The sequence below is a fragment of the Mustela nigripes genome, chromosome 16, assembly GCF_022355385.1.
Source record: "Mustela nigripes isolate SB6536 chromosome 16, MUSNIG.SB6536, whole genome shotgun sequence".
NCBI lineage: Eukaryota > Metazoa > Chordata > Mammalia > Carnivora > Mustelidae > Mustela > Mustela nigripes.
Window position 1 is genome coordinate 32223109 of NC_081572.1, and position 15720 is coordinate 32238828.

General features: G+C 53.0%; 1 protein-coding gene across 5 annotated transcripts in view; it reads right to left on the reverse strand.

The window, feature by feature from the left end:
- Window positions 1-15324, reverse strand: part of MTMR4 (myotubularin related protein 4) — a 26757-nt gene extending 11433 nt beyond the window's left edge. For 2 of the 5 annotated variants that reach the window (XM_059379380.1, XM_059379376.1), the window contains exons 1-14: window positions 10502-10637; window positions 9001-9090; window positions 8504-8620; window positions 7904-7986; window positions 5954-6114; window positions 5741-5837; window positions 5444-5557; window positions 4153-4349; window positions 3762-3890; window positions 3182-3293; window positions 2504-2699; window positions 2082-2267; window positions 1810-1980; window positions 1513-1667 (exon numbers count right to left, since the gene is read on the reverse strand). In XM_059379380.1, the coding sequence (XP_059235363.1) occupies window positions 1513-1667; window positions 1810-1980; window positions 2082-2267; window positions 2504-2699; window positions 3182-3293; window positions 3762-3890; window positions 4153-4349; window positions 5444-5557; window positions 5741-5837; window positions 5954-6114; window positions 7904-7986; window positions 8504-8620; window positions 9001-9090; window positions 10502-10546 (1853 nt within the window). In that variant the 5' untranslated portion in view covers window positions 10547-10637. Of the gene's footprint in view, window positions 1-1512; window positions 1668-1809; window positions 1981-2081; window positions 2268-2503; window positions 2700-3181; window positions 3294-3761; window positions 3891-4152; window positions 4350-5443; window positions 5558-5740; window positions 5838-5953; window positions 6115-7903; window positions 7987-8503; window positions 8621-9000; window positions 9091-10501; window positions 10638-12775; window positions 12815-13464; window positions 13714-14002; window positions 14157-14277 lie in introns of those variants that run through there. The other 3 variants (XM_059379378.1, XM_059379377.1, XM_059379379.1) reach the window with 3 other exon arrangements.
- Window positions 15325-15720: the final 396 nt, after the last annotated feature.

Below are 15720 nucleotides of genomic sequence, written 5' to 3' on the forward strand. Positions count from 1 at the left end.
AACTCAAGGGCGCCTGGGTGGCTCAGTGGGTTAAGCCGCTGCCTTCGGCTCAGGTCATGATCTCAGGGTCCTGGGATCGAGTCCCGCATCAGGCTCTCTGCTCAGCAGGGAGCCTGCTTCCTTCTCTCTCTCTCTGCCTGCCTCTCAGTGTACTTGTAATTTCTCTCTGTCAAATAAATAAATAAAATCTTTAAAAAAAAAAAAAAAAAGTTATGCTACACTCTAATACTCTAATTTTAGACTGTTATATGCGTCGCTAAAGCAATAAAACAGCTTTATATGTGCTTTAGAGGGGTGACAGCCTAACACAACATGGGAAAAACAATCTGCAGAACAGTATGCAAAGTATGATTCTGTTTTTCAGCATCTTAAAATGTTTCTTTTTTTAAAAGATTTATTTATTTGAGAGAGAGAGAGAGCATATGCACACATGGGAGGGAGGGGCAGAGGAAGAGGGAGAGAGAGAATCTCAAGCAGGCTCCCTGCTGAACACAGAGGCCAACACAGGGCTCGATCCCATGACCTTGAAATCATGACCTGGACAGATATCCAAGAGTCAGAAGCTTAACAAACAGCCACCCAGGTGCCCCAAAAATGTTTCTACATGACAGTGTGACAGTGTGGCTGTATCTATGTAGAAATAAACATCTGGAAGCACAGGCACTGGAGTGTTAGCAGTGGACGCCTGTGGGGACAAGGGTCTGAAAAGGAGACTTTCATTTTCTACATTTACACTGTTTGATTTTTTTAAAAAAGATTTTATTTATTTATTTGACAGAGAGTCACAGTTGCCTACACAAGTAGGCAAAGCAGCAGGCAGAGGGAGAGGGAGAAGCACTGAGCAGGGAGCCCAGTGAGGAGCTCAATCCCAGGACCAGATCATGACCTGAACCGAAGGCAGCTGCTTAACCGACTGAGCCACCCAGGCGCCCCTCAACTTTTTTTTAAATAGGAACATGCATTACTTTTATAACCAACATCCATTCCACTTCCCCCAAGTATTCAGCCAGAAGATAACTTTAATTTTTATGTCTACCTTTAAATTCTGGCCTTTTTCTGAGGGAGAAGGGGAAGACTATCCCTCTTCTGGGAACCCACTTCCCTGAGAATCAGATGCTTCCAGAAGCTATTGCTGCATATAGCAAAGGTCACTACTACTAATATACCAAGTACCCCAATGTCTTCTATAGTGAACATAAATCAAACCATTCCCACAAAGCTTCCTGAAATAGTCCTTTCTTCTCTGTTCTCCTCTCCCCTGCTTAACTATGTCACATAGGGTGATAGCTCCAGGAAAGAAGGTAACCAATCTTATCTTAAGTGAGGACCTTGAAAACATCCAGAGAGCCCTCCGGGCTAGCTCTAAGTCTTGGGGCCAAGTCTCTCCTTCAACTGAGACAAGAAGTTGCTTTTAAATATCTTATTTTTAAAAAAGGAGAACATGAGGTGAGGCACAAAGCAATCACTGCCTTCCTAGTGGAGAGAGGAGAGAGCAAGAAAGACTCTTGTTACCTGTCCAGAGAGCGGCCAGAGAACTCCTGGCTCTGAGTCGCTGGAGAAAGGTAGAGATCCATGGTCTCCTCCCCGAGTGTACATGGAGACGATGCTGGCAAATAAACAGCTGTCCAGAGGTGCAGGGCCCGGACATGACACACAGGATGCAGGACCTAGGGAAGCAGCCCCATGCCAGTGTTTTGTGAGCCAGTCCAGGTCCATCTTCTTTCTCTCAGCCCTCATTCTCCCCACTGCTCAGGCTGTTCTCCCTGGAGCTCTCCAAGCAGTGGCCACAGAACAAGGGTTGGGACTTACCATGTCGGAACCAGGTGTGTAGAGGAAGTTGTGAAAGTTCTTATTGCCAGCCCGCAGGAGAGCCCACACAGAGCAGGTCCGTTTGTAGATGTTGCGCTTCTCTCGCTCGCAGGGGTTGTTGGCCAGGAACGTGCCGTAGAGGCAGGAGTACGTGTGCTGCACCAGTTTGACCTAGAAGGCCGTACTAGCTCACACCTGGGAGCCTTGGCCACCTCTCCCCCGCCCCCACCCCCGCCCCCAGTCACAGGCTTTACCAGGAGTGGAGGACTTACCAGGAATGCTTCATTAAACTCAAACAGGCAAGGGAACTGCTTGAGCAGCTGATGAACAGAATCAAGCCACTGGAGGAACACCGGGCACTGCTCGTTTTGGTCCTCTGCATTCTCCTGGTGGCCGCAGCGGTCTCCAAACTTGTGTCCAAAATCTAGCCAGTCAGACTCTACTAAAACTTGGAAGCCCTGCAGAAAAGAGAGGCCAAGCATAGGGCCTTTCTGGAAAGGCTTGTGTGCTACTCCCCAGGGGATGCCCAAGGCAGGGAGCTGGCCGCTACAGGGAAGCGCAGAACTGATCCTAGGAGAGGACTCAAAGCTACCAATGTCCTATACTAAAAGATCCCCAAGACAGATCCATAGGGCCCAACACCTTCCCCACCCACCTTTCCCTCTGATCTTCCACTCCCAAGCCCACCCAGTACCTCCAGTGTCCTGTAATATGGGTCCAGCAGTATCTTGGCCAGGGCTACGATCTGTGGAGTCCGGTCCCAGCCGTCGGAGCAGTGCACCAGCACAGGCCGGCCCTCCCGATCCACGGTATTAGCCACGAGCACGGCCGCCTTCAGCATCACTGACAAGTGCTGCAGCCATTTCGTGCTCTCCAGGGCTGACAACCAGCTACAGGAGAGCAGAAATCAAGCCTGTCACCAAGGGCACTGTGGCTCCAACAGTCTCTCCACCACCCATGCCAGCCACACCAAATGAAGTCCCCAGGGAGGGCTGAAGCCAAGAGGTCCAGTGCGGGGCCCTTCTGCCAGGAGCTATCTGGCAGGGAGGTAAAGAAGACAAGACTCAAGGCACACAAGGGACTGGGGACCGAGGGAGGAGTGGGAAGCATCACATTTAGCCGTGCTTTCCCCAGTTCTCTATGTTCTTTAAGTAGGACTTCAGATCCAAACCAAAGGGACCCAGTGTGCTGTGGCCGTTCCAGTGCTGGCCAATGAGCAGAAGATGTGTTCTTGGAACCGGCCCGCTGCACCAGGCCCTCAGGTCTCCCATATCTCCACACCTCCCATTAGCCCCGCTCATCTTCTAAGAACCAGAACTGAATGAAGGACAAGACGAGGGGGGATAGAACGGGGCAGGCAGGGACCACCTACTTGCTGGGGTCAGGCATCTGGCTACACACAGCCCGGAGATACTGGAAGCTGTTCCGGATGGCGTGAATGTTGGCCATGCCCATGAACACGACCTCACAGTTGGGGTAGTACTCTGTAGACGTACAGACGAGGGTGGAGCCTAAGAGCGCGTCCCAGAAACAGCCATCCAGGACAAGAGCGGTCCCCGTGGACCAGGCTTCCCCGGGCTGGGGGACCACTCAGCTCTGGATGCTCAGGTGCCACATGCTGACAGCAGTAACAAGGACATTACCAACGAGTGATAGTCACGGTACTACTCGTAATGACAACACACAGTAAATTCTCAATATACAGTAGCTGCTCTATGCTGATAATTTTTATGATCATCCCTAATTTGCAGATAAGATAATAAAATTGAGACCGATCTAGCGAATGAGTCACTGCTAGATAAGAGGCACAGTCCTGATTCCAAGCCAAGTTTGTCTGGCTCTTTCCACTGTACAAGCTGCCCCCAGGCCCCTCCTCACCGAGGCCACCCAGAGCGCAGACTGGCTACAGACGGGATGCGCGGGGGATGTGGCGGGGGTTGTAAGAGCCATACCTTCGCACTCACAGCCTCCACCCTTGGCCCGGTTGGCCACTGCCGCCGTGTAGGAGCGAGCGTCCAGGATCAGCAGCTTCTGGGGGGCTGCGGTGCTCTCTACTCCAGAGCACGCGGTCAAGGAGGAATCTAAACACACAGCAGGGAGTAGACCCTGAGTCAGCCAGCCCAGCATCACCCTGCCCTGGGACACACTCTTTCAGCAGAGAACAGACAACTGGATACCCCGGTCCTCCTACAGCCTCCCAAAGGGCAGAGACCCTGGCACCCTGTGTGTTGTCATCTTCTTCCCATCCTCTCAGGAGGTGGGGGGAGGGGAGGGGCTCCCCAAAAGCCAGTAAGGCCAAGGTGGGGGCTCTCCAGGGGGTCAGCACCGCCCACAACACCTTACCGAAGTCAGTGTCACATGCCTCGCTGGCATCACTATTCCCAGTGCTGAGGGAGCCCCCAGTGGCTCTTGTCCCTGGGTCCAGGGCACAGGCTTTAGCGATGGATGTGACCAGGTACTCATCGTCTGCATTGCGCCAGCCCCACCAGCTGATCTCCGGCTGGCTGCAGCGGGCGATGGCAGCCCCGTTGCGGAGGTGTCTGACGAAAGGGAAGAAACCATCATTCCCTTGCCATCTGCAGTGCCCACTGACCCCCGCCCCCGCCCCAGGCCTACTGCCAAGGCCTCAGGGGGCTAGACCAAGACCTCCAGAGCCAACAGGGGCTACCCATTCACCCAGGCCACAATAACAACCAAAAGCCCTTGACATATCCAGAGGGCTCTACAGTTTACAAAGCACTGTCACACACATTTCTTGGATGCTCTCTGTGTTCCCAAGGTGACCTTGACTTCTTGACTTTGCACAGCACCTGCTCCAGGTACCAACACCCAGCAGGAGAACAAGCCTGAGCCCAGAGCAGAACAACTCCAAAACCTCACAGCTACTATCTGTTTCACTCTACTTTCGCTACAGTGTTCTAGTGCAGGTGATCCACAAGCACTTTCAGTAAAGAAACAATAAATGTTCAGCTTCACATGTCACAGCCTGTCTCTGTCACGCATTCTTTCTTTTTGGTTTAAAAAAAAAAAAAAAAAAGCAACCCTTTTATTTTATTTTATTTTATTTAAGATTTATTTATTTATTTGGCAGAGATCATAAGTAGGCAGAGAGGCAGGCAGAGAGAGAGGAGGAAGCAGGCACCCTGCTGAGCAGAGAGCCCGATGCGGGGCTCGATCCCAGGACCCTGGGATCATGACCTGAGCTGAAGGCAGCGGCTTTAACCCACTGAGCCACCCAGGCGCCCCAAAAGCAACCCTTTTAAAATGTAAAAACCATTCATAGCACTGGGCTGTACATGAAACGGGCCGCAGGCTGGATTTGGTTCACTGGGCCATAGTTGGCCAACCCCGGTTCTAATGCGACAATTTACACACACAACATTGTACACACATTCATGCAACATTTTATAAACACACACACACACACACACACACACACCCTCCAAAAAAGGTAAAGTGAATGTATTCTCCAAAAGCCTCATCTTTAGAAGAAAAAAGCCGACGTAGTTTTTGATTGGAAATTATTTCATTTTCTGCAGGGTATCAATTCCCACTCAACCGGACAAAATCTCCACTTTTGACTCTTTCTTGCATAAAAAATGTCCTCCCTACTTCCTGTCCCCTGCTGCCTCACCTATACACAACCACCGGGATCCGCTTCCAGGAGCGGAAGGAAGCCACATTCTCCAGCTCTTTGTCTGTGATCCACACAGGAACCAGGAGCTTCTGTGGGTAACTGGGGCACAATCTGTGAAGAGACCAGATGGGGTCACCAAGCGCAATCTAAGGCCTATGATAACAAGATCCCCAGGGATGGCTTTGTGGGAAGAGAGATAAGGAGTCCTCCTCTCTCACAGAACCAGGGACTTGGCCCAGCAAGATCTGAGTCTGGCTTGGTATTTTGGTTCTCCTCCCCCTCCTGCCCTCTCACTTGTAGTTGCTGTTGATGTGGGAGACTCTCCAGACATTCTGCAGATCAAAGCCCATCCTCGTGAGCTCAGCCTCCTGCCGACATCGTATGTGCTCTCCTGCAACACAGCCCCCATGCCTGCCTGTCAGCATCCAAGTGCACCATGTCCGTGGGTGGAGGAGGGTTAAGAATCAAGAGATATGAAGCCTCCCAAATAAAACAGCCTGGCCTTACCCGGCTGACACAGGTGGGTATGCTGGTCCTCCTCAGTCAGCCCCAGGCACCAGGCATGGTAGGCGAAGGCAAAGAGGTCTTCAGGCTTGGCAGGTCGCGCCGTGGCCCGGCTTAGCCGTGACAACCACTCTTGGCACTGCTTGAAAGTGGAGAAGTGGCACCTGCCAAGGCAAGAAGCCACAGAGTGAGGCACGGGGCAGGTGTGCCTTGGGGTCATAATGGTCAAAAACAAGGCCCACAAGAAGGCTGTGGGGAGGGGAGGATTTAAAGCAAGAGGTAAGGCACAGGGACCTGGGGGAGGACCAGGGACACTGGCCAACACCCAAGAGAATTTACCTTTTTGACAACTGTCTTCCCAAGAACTCTAGTCCTTGGGATATACTTATCCCTTCAAATGGGGCCCTACCATTTCTTACATCAAATCCAAACTCTACCACATGTCCCTGAATGTCTCGGTACTCCATGTTCTCTCATGACTCCTGCTGCAGGCAGGAAGTCCTGTTCACACCATTCCTGTCTCCTTGTTTCTCACTTCCGCTTGATAACGCCTCCTCTCAGCCAAGCCACATCCTACTGACACTTTGAAGACAGCCCTGTCCCCCCTCTTCTTTGAAGCCTTCCAAGCCCACTCCATTTTACAGACCCGTTCTTCTCTTAGTCTTAACATGCTTGAGAGTTTTAAACAGTAAGTTTTCCCATAGCATACTGCTACTGTTAAGTCTTCCTTTGGCAACTAGACCTCAACCTCCTGGAAGAGAAGGCCAGTGTGGGTTATCCTTCTGAATCCCTAGTCCTGAGCACATACAGGACAGACTCTAAAGAGGGCACTCTACTTTTTTTTTTTTCTGGACACTCTTTTAATGATCCTTGGAGTCATTCCAGACTTCTCTTTCTCTCATATCCAATCTGTCAGCAAATCTTGTCATCTCTCCCCTCAAAAATCTGAATGCTTCCTGCCATTTTGGCCACTACCACCCTAGCCAGGCCCCCACGCTCTCTCGCTTGGCTAACTACAATAGCTTCTTAACTAGTCCCCTCCGCCTCTTCCCTTGCCTTTGTGTCTGACCCCCTTCCATCTATTCTCAATAGAGCAGCCAGAGTCATTCTACAGAACATTAATCAGATCATATCTCTCCTTTACTCAAAACCCTGCAGTGGTTTCTCATTTCCCTCAAAGTAAAGGCCAGTCATTATGACACTCTGACACCCACCTTACCTCTCAGATCTTATACCTCACTACTCTCACCCACGTGCTCTTCACTCCAGCTACACAAGCCTTCTTGCTATTCTTCCAATACGCTAAGTAAAATACCTACCTCAGGGCCTTTGCACGCACTGATCTGTCTGCCACCGTCTTCACTCAAATATCTACATGGTCATTTTTTTCAGGTCGTGAATCAAATGTCACCTTTTCAATGCAACCTTCTCTGATCCTATTGTTTAGAGCTACAACACAGCACTCCGTATTCCCTTTCCCCGCTTTACTTTTCACCTTTACGTTTACTATCACTTAATATATTTTACTCATTATTTACTGCTGGTAACTACCCATTGGAATATAAGCTCCATGAGGGCAGGAAATTCTTTTTACTAGTATTCTGCTATATTCCCAGTGCTTATAACAGTCTTCCATAGAGTAGAGGGGTCAATAAATGTATGTTAAGTGAATTAATAAATCAACCCACAATGCCAACCCTAGGTGCCTTCACCTTCACTACCCTGTTTAATCCCTATGACAACTCCATGAGCTATACGTTATCCCCATTTTTTCAGATCAAGACATTGTGGGTCAGGAAGTTGACCTCCCAAGCAAGAGAGGGTTTCTACCTTTTCTTTCACATGTGGGAAGTGAGACAGTATTTTTCCTTCTTGCTCCAGAGAAACCCTACATCAGAGAGGTCTGGGCAGGAGCAGGGACACAGGACCTGAGTGTAGCCCCACTGTTCTCACCTCACCACTTTGGAGTCCTTGCAGGCAATGTGCAGCTGGAACATATCTCGGCTCTCCACAGTGTCAATCATCCGGAGGGGGACCTTTAGAGGAAGGGCAAACTAAAGCTCAGCTCCTGTTACTCCTCGTGCCCATCCCAGCCTAGATGCCGATGTAGCCACACAAGGAAGGAAGCCGACACTGACTGAGGGCCAGCTGAGTGCCTGGTAACTGTGCAGGGTCCTCTACTTATGTGACCTTAAAGAATAATCACAAGAACCCCACAAGGCAGATATTTTCAGACCAAATTATTCGGGGGGAAATTAAGCCTTGGGTGATTTAAACAAGGTCACACAGTTGTAAGTGGCACTCTTCCCAACAATGCCACTGTGCCCCCTTAGAAGGGTCAGCAACAGAGTAAAGGAAAGAGAGAAGAGGGGAGGGAAGAAGAAGGGAGAGGCAGAAAGACAAACCCATAGCAGGAAAGCAAAAAGTTAGCAAGAAAAAGAAGGGAACCCCAACTTCATTTGGAGACAGGATCAAGACCAGCACTGGAGCAATCTCACCTTGAACCAGGCAGGGATTCTGCCTTGGGTGTGGGAGAACAAGACAGAAACTCACGTTGATGACAGAATCTTTGAACTTGATATGCAGCCGGTAGTTGGAGATGGCAATGAGAGCATCGGCTGCCCGGCCCAGGAACTCCACTCCCTCACCCTGCAGCACTGTAAAGGGCACCTGTCGAGGGGCAGAGGAACCCTCAGTCCAGGAGGAGGAGAGTTCCAGAGGAACCTTCAGTCCACCTCTCCGTTCCCCTCCCCAACCCTGACCCATGGGATCCCCTATGGAAAAGCTGGGCCAAGGCAAAACAGAAGAGTCCTCTCCACAGTAACAGCACCAGGCAACAGCTGCACAGGAAAGCTGCCTTTCCTTCCCTGGGGCCAAAGGCTCCACAACGCAAGTACAGACAGATTCCCCTCCCTCAAGAGACCCGGAAACAGGAAGCCAAAGCCCCAGTACTGGATCCCTTTGGAGATGTTGTTTGTGGGGAGGGAAGGAAAGGTGTTTTTAATTTGGCAGAGAGCTCCACCCACCCTGGGCCCCCACCTCCTCCTTACCTGCAGATTCTCCTCCTCTTTCACTAGTTCCTTGGGGGGAAACAGATCCTTGGCTTGGATGTACTCCAGGCTGGGGGGCCCCTCCTCACCCTGTAGGGAAGGCCTCAGCCCTAAGTCAGCAGGCTCCACTTGGCCCATCAGACCTCATTCTGCTCCCCTCCCCTCAATAAACCTGCATACACCCCGTACACCCTGATAAAGGTTTGGTCACCAGAGGATGGAAAAGAGGACTGGCTTGGTGGAAAGGGTGATGTGGAGGGGATACTCAAACCCATTCAGCCTAAGGGAAGAGTAAGCTCCAAAGAGGAACTGGGAGTCTGCACTCCTCGAAGAGCAGCAGAACCAAATAGAACCAAAATTTCCCAAATGGAGGAAGAGAGAAAACTAAGAAAAAGACAGGCAACAATGTGAGGGAAAGACAGAAGTGGGAATGGGAAGTGCCGCCCTGAGAAAAAGGAACCAGGTGTGGCAGCTGGTTATGGAGACAGGAGGGAAAGCAGGCACCTAAGGCCACAGACTCTTCACTCTGGTAGGTGAAGGAGACAAAGAGGAACAGGTTGGGGGATTCAGTCCCATGCCTCTAGAGGGCCTTCATGGATATTTTCAAAAGAAGGATGTGTTTTGGAGCTGAGCTTATCTTCCAGTTAGGTCCTCAGTGCTGAAGAGCCCCCACCACCTACCAAGCAACCTGCCCTGCCTGCTGATCAGAGGGGAATTCCTACGGAATACCCACAGCAAGCAGAAGTAACTCCTCTCCCAACCAGCAGGGAGGGGTGAAGAGGGGACCCACGGGTCTGGGAGAAACCAGGAGACCCAAGGAAGGCCAGGGGAGAGGGAAAGGGAGACAGACAGAGAGAGAGAGAGAGAGAGAGGAGGCCTGGCAGCCACCCACGGGGGGGAGGATCGGAGGGGACGGAGGGGGGAGGCGGGGAAGGGGCATAAAGCCGGGGGGGGGGAGGAGGGGAGGACTGGGAATGATGCAGAGGTAGGAGCCCTGCAGAGGCAGGGAAGATGGAGAAGAGAGGCTGTCTGGGGGACAGTCAAGGAGAAAAGACTGGCGTGTCAGGTGAGGTATGGAGTGGTGGAAGGGGGAGGGGACCGGAGCCAGGCAAACAGCTCAGATATCCTGTGCTCCCCGACGGGCCCCCTAACATCCCAGATCCCCAAGCAAGGATGCTGCGGGTGGGACCAAGATGGAGAGGCGGAGGTAAAGGGATGTACCCCTGCAGGGCGGGGCCTGGAGATCTGCAGTCAAGGGCAGTGGCTGCGGGGCCAAGATGGGTCACAGAATTTACACATTCACACACACGCTTTCCATAATCCCCGGCCCCCGAAGATGAAAGCAAGTCCAAGAAAGAAAAGAAACCCCCCCTCCACTGCCAGGGGCCACGGGAAGCGGGATGAGCCAAAATTCGGAATCGCAAGGGCTGGCGCTGGGCGGGGCTGCGGGTGCAGCAAGCACTGGGACCCCCGGGCCCCCGCAGACCAGGCCAACACTTACGAAGCAGCTGAGCATGGAGCAGGAGACGCGGGCGGTCAGGCTCATGGTCGCGGGCGGTCTGGGCCAGCACACATGTCCCCGGAGCCGCTGCGCTGCCCGCCAGTGCCGGACGCCCGCCGCATCACGGCTGCGGGCCCGCCAGGTGCAGCCGCGGCGACCAGGAGGCAAGCGCGCTGGCGGCGGGGCCTCCGCGCGGCTCCCGCGCGCCTCTCCCCTCCTCTCCACAATGGAGCTAGCCCGGCTCCGCCCTCCGGCACGAGCGCGGAAGGGAGGGGAGCCAGACGAGGGGAGCGCCCCCCGGCCGCGCGAGAAGGGGGCGTGGGGGCGGATCCTCGAGGCCCCGCCCACGGCTCCAGGCTCCTCCCTCCTCGCGGTCCCCTCCGGCCGCGTGCGAAGGCGTCCTCAGGGGACGTCTGGGGGCTTTCGCAGTCTGGGCGGCGGGACTGCCCCCAGACCGCGTCAGAGGGTAAGGCAAGCCCTCCTACATTCTTTCACTTCCCATATTCTCAGTGAACCAGCCCACACCCCTCTTTTCACACTCTGTCCCCATGTCCTCCCCACTCTGAGTTCCCCCAGTGCCTGTCCTGAATTCCCAAGATAAGGCTCACCTACAGTTGCAAGGCCTCCTCCTTTTCCTACAAAACCACCACCCACCACACCCCTGTCCACCAGTGTCCTCCAATCCCATGACGTCACTAAATCCCACTCCCTTTTTTGCCCTTCCGAACAGACACTGGTCTATGCCAGGTTGGCCACTCCACACTCCCGAAAGGGAAGTTCTTGAAGTGTTTTATTCCATGGCCCCTGCCCAACCCTACCTTCAGCTCCATCTCTCCCTTGTTTCACATCCTCTGACGTCTAGATAAGAAAGTCCTTCTTGGAGAAGAATTGGGGGGGGGGGGGCTGGGAAAGAGAAGACGGGAACTGCGGACCACAAAAGCTATGCAAAACAAAACCTGAAACCCAAGAGTAGGGTATGGAGGGAGTTGGGTAGAGGGCCAAGGAATAAGGAGGAATCAGACTCAAAAGTATCATCAAAAGTCTCGGAAGGAGCTGTTTGGGACCCCACACTTCCTCTGCCTGGTAACTTTCAGGAACTGGGGCTTTGGTTTTGCTCTGGGGGGAAGGGGGAATAGGAGAAAACTTGACATTGTATTAAGCATCTACTATGAGCCAGGCAGGCTGCAAACATTGCCTCACTAGAACCTGTCAACTCTCCAAGAATTAACTGTTAACTCTCCAAGAATTAACTGTTTTGCTGGTGAGAGGTCAGGCTTAGAAAGAAAATATGCGAGTTACCTAAGCTATTCAAGCAGTGGTGCTAGGATTCAAAAATAGACTGCGCTCACTCTAAAGTCCATGGTCTTTTCAGAGTCACAGAAGAAAAGAGAAAGGGGGCTATCAGTTGGTGGGAAACAAGACCACCAGGCTTTCTAGGGAAGAGACGAGAACCACATACCCCCATGCCTGTGGAGGAAAGGAGAGAGTCCTCTCACCAACTGAATTCCTTAACCTGCACAGGGGACACTCGAAGAAACTGAAAAGATACAGCCAGAGCAAGGGCCCAGTATAGGCCTGGGCCTGCAACTCTCTGTTCTCTTTTCATCTCACGCTTCCTCCTCCTAGTTCTCAGGGGTTAGCTAAGGGGTTCCCTGAATGTGAGTTGAGAGAAGGGCATTTACAGTTAATGGAAGGTATGCAGGATCATTTTCACCCCCAGCCTCACCCCCTGTGCAGCCCAGTGATATTCTGGGCCCCTTGAGGGTGCTATCCCACTATATATCCAGTCAGCTATTGAGTGCAGTAGCTTAAAAGACAGCAGCATCTTAAAGCTGGAGAAACCCCACTGTTTTGATGGCCTCACTCCCAATACAGCACCCACAATATTCAAGGGGCTCACTAGGAAGCACAAGTATCTTGAGATAAAGGAGGCCTGGCTTTTCAGACCAGAACAGAGAGCTTCCACCAGGCACCCAAGAAGAGTAAGAGAAGGGCCATTATGAAAGGCTATGAGAGCCAGTGGTAATATTCGGAAGGTATAGCATACATAACATGTGCAGGAAAAGACTTCTAGAGGCTTCCTGTCCCAGTGCTGTATATTGGCTGGTGTTTTGCAACCTAAAGAAACCCTAATTTATTTCCAGGAGAGATGAGCCTGTTTAGAGGCTGAACCGAGTAGCACAGAGCTCAAGGTCCAGGAGGGGCAAGACAGCTTCACAAAAAAGACAGAAGGATTACCGAAAATACAACAGTCTGAGGAAAGAGAATACTCACCATTCTACTGTGGTGAGGGTCCTGGCTGCCTGCTTCTTACTGTAAAAAGACAGAAACATAAGATTAAAGAGCACCATTAACATTACCTTAGATTCCGCCAATGCCACACATCTACTCCTAACCTCTTCAGCGAATTTCACGGAGAACTGGCCTCTCCCCGTGTCCCCTTGCCAGACAGAGGCAATGTGAGCTACGCGGGAAGAAAGCAACAAGTGATTCTGCAGGGCATGGAGTCAGCCCCAAAGTTCTGGCGCAGGAATGAGTGTCATCCAAGATTATCCGGCAGAACTCAAGAGTCCTGATTCCCAGACCAGAAGGAGAACACTCCAAACACTGTTCCTTTTGGGAAAGCAAAAGAACTGCCAACTCTGAAAAGAGAGGCTGCCCAACCTGGACTTACTTCTGGCCCTGGAGGGACATGAAGCCACAAGAACGCTCTGCCAGCCTCCAAGTCTGGAAGTAGCACCCACCTGATCTGTTTACTGGGGGCAGAGTCCAGAGTTGGAGGACAAGAGGGAGGGGACCACAACCTGTGAGCCGAATGCCTCTGGCAGCAGGAATGCCTTCTGGGCAGCAGGACTGAATAGGTCCTGCTTAAAGTATTTGACACCAAGTGGGATGCTGGTTTGTGGGAGGAGGCCACACAACAGAGACAGAATCAGGCCAGCCTAAGGCCTCAGAGTCAGTACCTGTCAAATGGGCCCTAGTAACAGAAATTCAGGATGGGCCTCCTTGGCCCACTTAGGGAGGCAGGCCCAGGTTTTCCTGACACTTTCGCTCATGCCTGCTATCCGAGCTCAGAAGTCCAGCAGTTCCCTGCGGAAGGCTGCGGGGATAAAAGCCTCCATCTGTGGTCCTGCCCGCCTCCCTGATCACAGCCCACCCTTCCTCACGGGGGAGCCAGCAAGAGGCAAGCCAGAGGTGCTGCCTCACCGCCCACTGGCACGCAGCCTCAGGGAAACGGAGGGAGGGAAAGAGGGACAAGGACCAGGCCTGGGATGCCCAGGGCTCCCGGACCAAGGGGATCTGGCCCCGGGGTGGGGGCGGGCCAGGCTGGCAGGAGAGCCCAGGTGTCCAGGTTCTAGAGGCGGAGCCTAAAGATTCGGAGGCGGGGCCCGGAATGACAGAGGGCGGGGCCCATGAAAGCCGGAGGGGCTGGGGCGGGGCGAGGCAAGACGCGGTCGTTGCGGTTCCCAGACTGGCAGTGCACGGGGCACGGTGACTCACCCAGGCGGCGTCCGCCCGACCCTCCGAGGCCGCGCTCTCACCACTTCCGTCTCCCCCAGCTGCCGAGGCCGCGCAGCTTCGACCCCACCACGGGACCTCTTCCCCCATCCAATCGTATCTCCGGTCTGTGCCCGCCCTGGCCAATAGCCACACCAAGTCCCGCCCTGCCCCCACCACGCAGCCGCCGCCCTCACTCTTCACTCTGCTCATTGGTCAAATGGGGCAGACGCCCTCCCAGCCTTGAGCCTATCGGGTGCCGGAAGACAAGACAGTACCTGGAGAGAGGAGGCACGGCCCCGGAGAGGAGGCTCGACCAATGGGAAATCACAGCGCGTCCCTGCGGCAGCCAATGACAGAGCAGTAAAAGGGGGGCTGCTGGAAGAGACTCCAGGGGCCGGAAGTGGGGGTGGCTGTCGCCTACTGGTAGCGCAATTGGAGGCGGGCCCTTGTAAGGGCTTAGGCCTTACAGCCACTTCCGGCGACGACCACGCCTTGGGAGTAGTTCTCAGATAGATTCCCGGTGGCACCGCAGTTTATCCGTTTCCAGTTTTGGTTTCGCTGCGGTCATCATCTCGTCCCAAACCCGGAAAGAGAGAAAAGACCCCGCAGGCTAAGAGAGGAGGGAGGCCTGGGCGCGAGGTTGTGTCTTCGGTCTTCTCCGAATGGAGGCGGGAGGGTTTCCTCTCTTCTGCGTCGTGACGGGTTCCTCCGACCCTTACTTTGCCTCAGCGAGCCGACCCTGCCGTCCTTCAGGACCTGCATGGTGCCGTCAGTCCCGAGTCAAGATCTCTCATTTGAGAGAGAACGAAATCTGGATCTCAGATTGCCACGAGCTAGCGGCGACCGCCTGGTCTGTAAGCAGAGTGGGAACGGGACTCGCCCAGCTCTTTGCTCCTCCCTTCTGCTCTCCCCTGCGGGGAGCCAAAGCAGGCAGCACGGCGGAGGGTGGCCGCTGGAGGTCGCCGTGGCCAAGAGATGCCACCAACCCGGCAGAAACGGAGAACCGTTGATTTGGACTCTGAAGCGGTAGCTTCACTTTGGGGTTTGGCCTGAATGCTTGAAATACCAGGCCCCGGGACCAGAATGTCTTCACGGGTCACTGTTTACTGAATGTTGGAACTGTTACTACAGCTGGTAAATCCAGCAAAACGGGAATCTTGCCCGTGTTCACTGCTTTAACCTGGGTCTAGAAGTGTCTGCAACCTAGCAGATGCTTAAGATTTGTTACAAGAATATTGAACTTCTCGAGGACGATTGTACTTTACTCATTCCCAGCACTTACTTTAATGTTGGATGATCCCAGGGGTTTCAGTATTTGTACAGTGTTCTAGCACAGGCTTCTTGGGAGTGCAGAGCTTAATTCTGTGTATACCCCTTTTCCCCAAATCAGGGGAAACAGGAAGTCAGGAAGCTGCATGCAGGTAATACCATGTTTTCCCAAGAGTGGATATCAGATCCAAAGCATCTATAGAACTGAAAATACCGTATGTGGAAAAGATGGAGAGCGGGTCAGGCCCCAGAAAAGAGAGGCAGGATAGAAGTAGTCAGTATGATGGAGAGGCCAGGTTGGATTCTAAGCGGAGACTGAACCCTCATAGAGAGGGTTCCTCTCCTCATAGGAGAGGAAAGTTTGCCCTACTCCCCCTTTCCTCTTAAAAGCCAGAAACCAGCACCCTCCTTCAGCACCCTTTAAAAAATGGGCCCTAGGATCTTCTTGG